The 7,802-nt window shown below is 56.2% G+C and overlaps 1 protein-coding gene across 1 annotated transcript in view; it reads right to left on the bottom strand.

Moving 5' to 3' along the window:
* Positions 1-816: 816 nt before the first annotated feature.
* Positions 817-7,802, bottom strand: part of CDH22 (cadherin 22) — a gene marked incomplete at its 5' end in the record, with an annotated part of 68,841 nt that continues 61,855 nt past the window's right edge. Inside the window, 2 exons of the mRNA XM_081096560.1 lie at positions 817-2,111; positions 4,807-5,058. Of these exons, the coding sequence (XP_080952686.1) occupies positions 1,570-2,111; positions 4,807-5,058 (794 nt within the window). The 3' untranslated portion in view covers positions 817-1,569. The remainder of the gene's footprint in view (positions 2,112-4,806; positions 5,059-7,802) is intronic.

The following is a 7,802-nucleotide window of genomic DNA, read 5'->3' as shown; positions in this document are numbered from 1 at the left end:
ATCTACTTAGATGAAATAATACAGATAAGGCACTCAGGACATAATGGCCATCTCTGGATCTGTCACAGTAGAGGGAATGAATGAATGCTCGATGGGAGGGTGAAAAAATAAAGCTAATGAGTACTTATTGATCACATTCAATAATGTGTCAAGAAGGCACTGAGATTAGAGCTTAACATTTATGATCTCTTTTAAGCCTCTTAACAATCCCTTAAGGGAGGTGCTGTCATCAGCCCTGCTTTATAGGTGAGGAAACCGGGGCTTCAGGAGTTGAGGACCACGATGAAGGATGCCCAGGTACCAGGAGGTGGCACTAACAGCAGATCAGTGTGGAATGAATGAATCACTTGGGAGTAGGGTGGAAAGACAAATAGCCTGTATCTTATAATCAATGGTTTTAGAGCTGTAGGCTTAGAGATGACTTAGCCCCTTCGGTTCTTAACTTGGGGGTCCATGAATGGGGAGACTGATGGGTCCAAGGACCAGACAGATAAGGTCCCCATTGTACTCAGTGGCTTCTGATCCCTTCATCTTACACCAACCCTCCCACCTCATCCAAGTCCTAGAGCCACCCAGCTTGTCCTCTCTCGGCACCCCTGGCAGGTGCCCTATCCCAGTGTTGCCTGCGGCTCCGGAAGTCTCTGCAGTCCCTGGAACATCCCTATTCCCCAGTCAGGGCAGGAGCATGACAGGCATTTGGGACCTGTTCCTCCTCCCTTGGATGTTGGGAAAAGGGGGAGGGCCACTGGGGTGAGGGAGTGAGCTCAGACCTGGGAGGCAGACATGCTGGGCTTCTAATAACGACAACGATAGTAATAGTATCAAAGGCTAACATTTATTGAACACCTACTATGTGCCAGGCACTGTCCTAACCCCTTGACTTCTGAACCCTTTTATCTTCACAACTCTTCTGGGTAGGTTCTGTTATTAGCCTCAGTTGACAGTTGAGAAACTGTGGTCCAGAGAAGCGGGGCCACTTGCTGAGGCCAGGCAGCTGGCAAGTACCTAGGGCCCCACTGTTCACGGACCGGGTGTCTTTGGACAGCTCACTGCCACTGTGCTGGGTGGCTTCTCCAGCTGTTCCCCGCGGGTCCCACCTCATGGTTTCTGTGACGACTAAGATAGACTCTCCAGTATCCCAGCACACAGTAGGCGCTTAGTAAATGAACAGCCCTTCTTCCCTTTTAACTCTTATGGGGGAAACCTTTGGGGGGCACCTGGCAGCGTCCTCCCCCCAGGGTTTTCCCCCAAGCCAGGAGTGAGTAACCCGCCCCTTCTCGCAGCAATGACACCCCGATCTCCCTTCCTAACCCCAGATCCACGCAGTGCCTGGTCTCGCGGCAGTTTTAATAACGTTGATCATAATTCTCGCACCTCTGGGCCGAAAGCTGCACCCCGACGCCCCTTGCCGGGGCTTTGGGAATCAGCCCCCAACAAGCCCCCTCCGTCGGGCCGCCCTGGGAGGGTGGGAGGGTTGGGGAAGAGGGTGAGGAAGGGAATTGCTGTGTCCTCGGGCCCAGCGGGGTCCTGGGCGGGGCACGCAGCCGCGGCCGCGGAAGGTGGAAGGGGCTAGGAGGCCGGGGCCTGGTCGTCCGCGCGGTGGCCGGCGTAGAGCGCCGCCAGGGGCCGGAAGCGCGGGCCCCAGCTGCGGAGATAGGCGAAGTCCTGCTCGGAGCCCGACGAGCCGCTGTGCAGCGAGCTGAGCGAGCCGGCGGGCGAGTCCGCGCCCTCGAAGGCGTAGGTCTGGAAGGCGTCGTAGGGCGGCACCGACAGGTCCCCGTCCGCCAGCGCCACCTTGCGGCTGATGAAGTCCCTGAACACCGAGAAGTCCGGCGGCGGGCTCGGCGGCTCCTGCGGGAGCGGGTGGCGCTCGGAGGGCAGGCCGGGCGCGGGGCTGCCCCCGCTCGGGCCGCCGCCCCCGTCGCCGCCGCCCTTGAGCTCGCCAAAGTCGTACAGGCTCCGCAGCGCCGACATGTCGTAGGCCTCGGTGTCCTGCTCGCCGCCGCCCTCGTCGTTGTATTTGATGACATTGTCCCGCATGTCCTCGTCCTCCTCGGAGCTCAGGTGGCTCTTGTGGTGGCGCCTGAGGGTGAGGATCAGCAGCACCAGCACTGCGTGGGGGACAGAAGGGGCGTGAGGGCCGCGCGGGGCCCCTCCCACCCGGGGAGCCGGCCTAAGGCTGCCTGGATAAGCGGGGGGCTCTCTCCCTCTCGGGGTGTGCGCACTGGGGCCAGACCACCAGTCCGCGGGGCACCGAGGGCAGTGTGGGAATTTCATGGGTGTTGGGGGCTGGACCCAATCTCTGGGGTCTTCATCCTCAGCTCCATGAAGAGACACACCCAGGCCTCCAGGTGCCGGGGTGTGGAAGGGAGCAGCTGAGGGCTGGAGGAATGTCCTTGGCCCTGACCGCTCTTTCACCCTCGCCCTCCTCTGCCCACGCCGGAGTCCTGAGCGTCTCCGAGCCTCCGGAGTCTCAGGCCAAGGCGCCTCCTGCGGGAGCCCTTCCGGAAGAGCTCCAGGCCATCACCTCCCAGCTCCCTTGGTGAGGAGCTCCGCCATCCGTCACTGGCTCTCAAACCTCGGTCCCGGGACCAGCGGCAGCCAGCCTCTCCTGGGAGCTCGTTAGAAATGGGAACGCTCCGGTCCCATCCAGGTCTACCAGTGTGAGAGCCACGGCTCCATCACACCGCCGGCCCTGCGGGGCTAACTCCCCAAGTACACACCTCCGCTCCCCTGGAGGACCTGCCAATGTCCCCCCAACCTGCTGCCTGGCGTGCAGTGAGCACGTGGAGCGTGCTTGTTGAATGAATGACTGAATGAGGATGGAAACCTGGGTGAGTGAAAGGAAGAGTGAATGAATCAGCCCTTCTTGGCTCTCTTCACTTACTTCCCGCCCTCCTTGTTCTCTGCCTCCTCCCATGTCTGGTGCCATGTCTGCTCAACCATCAGAGCAGGCGTCTCCCCTCCGACTTCCTAACCTCAGATGCCGCAGGACTCAGTCCCTGGACCTCCATCCGCAGTCCCTCTTGGCGCTCTCCTTCAGCCTCATGGCTTTATAAAAGCTCCATTAGAGGCTGGCAAATCCTGTGCTGCAAACTCCAGCCTGGACCTCTCCCCTGACATCTAGATTGCATGTCCTGTTTCCTATTTAGCCAGTCCTCTGGGTTGACCAAGAGAATCTCACATTTAACTGCCCACACGTGAGCTAACACTCTTTCCGCCTTCCTCACCCTCAGTCTCCTTCCCGACCTCCCAGTTACTCGGGGCTTTTGGTCTCTTCTGCTCACTGATGAGTTCAGTGCCTAGAACAGTTCAGCACAGAGGGGGACCTCGCCGGGTGGGTAAATAAGAAACTGATGAATGAAGGGGAGAATTAAATGGATAGGTGGGTGGATGGATGGACAGATGCCCTGGGTACTATGCCAGGCCCTGGATTGTTCTTGCTGCTCCAAACAGCTCCAGCAGGGCCAGTGGCCAGAGTCAGCGGTTGGGGCCATGAAGCAGGGTGCTGGCTCATGGCCTAACAAGGTGGCTCATGACAGGGAAGGGGATGGGGCCAAGGAGAGGTCCGGAGGGAGGGGAGGTGTCAGGAGGGAAGTGGGGAAGATGGATGGATGGCTTTTGGAGCTGGAGGCTGGAAGCTGCAGAGGGGGATGCCCGTGAGAGCAGATGGTGGGGAGCGCAGGCGGCAGGCGACAGATGTGCCAGGCCCGATCAGTGATTCCGCCGTCACCTTTAGAGCACTGATGTGCACTTTCTTCGTTTGTGGGCAATTAGGCAGAAATTTGTTTGCACTGCCTCAGAAAATGAGACCGCTGTAAAGTGCACCCTCTGGAAAAGGGTTTCTGAGCCATGGGCTGGGGAGGGGAGAGAGGGGGGCTGGGGCCTCCCAGCTAGGAGAAGCCTGCCCAGGGCCTCTGCAGGGACCTGAGGGGGTGCAGCTTGGCCACAGGCTGGTCCTCAGAGGGGTGGGCAGTGGCCATACGAGTGGTAGGCAATGAGGGGTGGGGGCAGCTGACATCTCCCAGGGAACTGAGCAAAGCCGGTATCTGCAACATGGACCTCCCTTGAGTCCCTCTAGCTCTCACTGTCCCGTGAAGCCCAGTAGTCAGGGCTGAGATGGGGCCTTTTGCTACCAGGGTGGAAGGCGGCATTATGGCCACTTGAATCAGTTTAGCTCCTGGAGCTTGACCTCTTCACTGGGAACATAGTTGGGGTTCAATGGGCTGCCAGTGGAACTGACACCAGAGTAAATTTTGACCCCAAATTCTTAAGATTTTGCCCCAGCTGCCCCAAGGTTTTGGCCCCAGTTTAGATTCATAGCAGGTGGGGTAGAGGAGCAGGGAACACAGGGTGCGAAGACGTGATTTCAAGTCAGCGGACTAACTGTGCATCCTACGCAAGCCAGTAAACCTCTCTGAGCCTCAGTTTCCTCATCTGAAAAATGGGGATAATACACCTGGCTGAGTGGTGTGAGGCTCACAAGAGCCCTTTACTACATAGAGAATAAAATAGGACAACGGATGAGAGAATCTTTAAAAACATGCTTGGTTTTTCAAAATTAGGGAACGTTTGGCCCGAGTAGAGGGTGGGGCCGCACGGCTTAGTCTCAGGTGGGGGGTGGCACCGCCAGCTGCTCCGCACTGAGAAGACTGTTCATGGGAACTTCATGTTAGAGCGTGGACACCATTCAAGCCAGCCCTTCCCTGTATGGAGAGGGAAACTGAGGCCCCACTACCAGGGAAGGAAATCCAGTGCCCAGGATGGGGCCACTGGGGGGGGGGGAGTGGCTCTCAGTGGACTCACCGACTAGAATGAGGACACAGACCAGCAGGGCGATGAGGGCACCAGGGCTGAGGGAGGCGGCCATGACGAAGGCCGTGGTGTTGCAGGACTGGATGGCGCCGGAGCTGTCGCAGCCGCAGATGCGGATGGTGAGCGTGCCCGTGCTGCTGAGCGTGGGCGGCCCGCTGTCCACCACCAGGATGGGCAGGAAGAACACGTCCTGCTCCTGCCGGTTGAAGCCCAGGTGCTGCGTGTGCACTGCGGCCGTGTTGTCTGCGCCAGAAAAAGGGAGAGGCGCGTGACCTGAGGTCCAGGCTCAGCTTCCCCTGTCCCGGGCACCTCTTGATTTCACCTCCAGATGTGCCTCCCTATGCTCCAGGCTACAGCCTCCCAGCTGACCTGTGGGTCTATTCCCCGATCTTCTAAAATTCTGTTCCCAGCTGTCCCCAAATTCTGTCCCCAGCTGCCCGAAGATCCTGTTCCCAGCCATATAGCCCGCACCTCTGTCCTTAGCTGTCCCAACATTCTATTCCCAGCCATCTCAAGATTCTTTTCTTATTCAAGCTATTCCAAGATTCTGTCCCCAGCTGGGCCAAGGTCCTGTCCCTGGCTATGGTGTTTCCCCCCCGCCCCCCCATTTGTCTCAACAGCCTGTTTTTGTTCCGGATCCCACCACAGTTGTCCAATGCATCCTGACCCTGGGGAACTGTGGCCCTTGGGTTGTGGCTTGCTGGGCCCTGACAAGTCCTGGGCCATCAGAAAAGACCGGGGACACTGGCTAGGAGCTGCCTTTGGCTGCAGAAGCGTTCTGTCCGGAGTCTGACTGAGCCTGGAGGGCTGGGGCGTGGCCCCCAGGGCCTGGTAAGAGGGCCTGCTCATGCCAAAGCTCCCTCAACCACCTCCTTCCTTTTTTAAACACATGTGGCCAGAGAGGACGGTGAACTAACGCACGTACTCATTACCTCATGGTAGCCTGTTGCTAGGAATGCCAGCAGGCCTGGGGGTGGGTGTCTGGTCTTGGAACAAGGGCTCACATGTGGTACCCACTTCCCCTGGCCTTTCTGCCTCCTCTGCACCTCTCCTGGATGGGTCAGGCCATCCCTGAGCCTTCATCACTTTGATCGCTGCCAATATGGTGGTACAGAAGTACTGAGAGCCCAGCTGGCCACTCCCCACACTTCACAGCCAACTCCACAAGAGGGGGCCCTGCCCGCCAAGTCTTGCTGCTGGTCTCACTGACCTCTGACTTTGGCAGCCTGGGTCCTTCTCCCGGCCTTTGTGGCCTCAGTTAACCCAGCCTCTCTGCAGCCCCCAATTCAGGGCCCCGTCCTGGCCTTCCCCATAATGGGTACAAGGCAGGAAAACGCCTTTGGAGGGCCGTGTGTGACCTTGAGCACATCTAGGAAGTGGACGAGAGATCCAGCTGAAATAAGATTGGTTCCGGCTGAAGCTCATGTGATAGGCACATGAGAGTTTGTGATATGATTCTATCCACTTTTACACCCATTTGAAAATTTCCACAAAGATGTTAAAAATAATGCCAAGTTGACAATTTACTAGCTTGGGAAACTTAGCTTCTCTGGACATCAGTTTCCTAATCTGTAGCTGAGGAAAATAGAATCACGTGGGTGTGAGGATTAAATGGTAAAATGCATGCATAACCCTTAGAATAGTTCCCAGCACACAGAAACTCACAATAGATGCTGTGGTTCTTTTCTTCGCGCCCCACCCCGATGTTCCTGGGGCCGCACGGAGTGCTGCGCTCTGTCTAGGCTGCTCTGTCCTTCACTCACCAAGTCCCTGCTATTTGCAACACCCTCTCCACCTCCTTTCCTGGGCAAATTCCTCATCCGTCATGCTCCAGCTAAATGTCACCTCCTTTCTGTGGCCTCCTTTCTCCGCTTCCCTGGGAAGGAAGGATTTATGACTCCCCTCTCTCTGCTCTGACTACGCAGGTGCCATGCACACTTCTGTTCAGCACTTGTCACACTGTGGTACCGCGGTGTGTGCCTGTCTCTTTCCTGGCACCGAGCCAGACTTGAACAGCGATGCTTGAATAAACCACAACTTTCGGGGTAACTTTTGTGGTCCCTGGTTAGTTCCTCAAGCTCTGGCTTGCACTCTAGCCCTCCTGTCAAAGGTGTAGTTAACCCCAGCTGTGAAAACATCGGTCCTTCCCTGGGGAAGAAAGGAGGCTCAAGAGCAAGATGGGGAAAAGAGGGAATGGGGTGGGACTCCTTTGCATGTACCGAATGCTTTCTATGCATCAAGGACTGAGTGGATACTTTAAACACATAGTAATGTTTAATCCTTACAACCAAGAGTTGACATGATCCCCATTTTATATATGTGGAAGTTGGTGACTTATCTGAATTTATCCAGTGAAATTGTTGGCATAGCTACCTTTTCCATTCACCCCAAATTACCCATTCATCCACGTATCCGTCCGTCCATCCATCCATCCATCATACATTCATCCACTGCTCCATCCATCCTTCCATCATCCATCCATCCATCATCCATCCACACATTCATCCATCCATCCATCCACCCATCCAATAACTCTTTATTATAGAGTAACTACTATGTGCTAGGCACCATGCTATTACGGGGGAAGGGGAAAGATAATGGAGAGCTAAACCAATAGTACTGGATCTGAGTTTAAATTCTAATGTGAGACACAAATATTAATCAAATAGACAAACCACAGACCACGGTGAGGGCTAATGAGGAAAAGTATAGGAAGGGCACTAACAGAGGACTGGGCTCAGTCTGGAAGGTCAGGGAGGTAGGTCTTCTTGGAAGAAGTGATATTACTGCTGAGCCCTGAATGATGAGTTCAAGGAGGGAATAGCCATGCAAAGGCCCTGAGGTTGGAAGAAACATAATACACTCAAGGAGCCAAAAGCAGTTCGTTGTGGCTGGAGGGATGAAGGTGATGGCTAAAGTGAGTCAAGATTGAGGCTGGAAGGGGAGGCAGGGACCCGCCGTGGAAAGTATTAGAGGCCATGGTAAGG

This window comes from Myotis nattereri (genome assembly GCF_964212035.1).
Source record: "Myotis nattereri genome assembly, chromosome: 8".
Lineage (NCBI taxonomy): Eukaryota > Metazoa > Chordata > Mammalia > Chiroptera > Vespertilionidae > Myotis > Myotis nattereri.
This window is presented reverse-complemented; position numbering and strand designations above follow the sequence as displayed.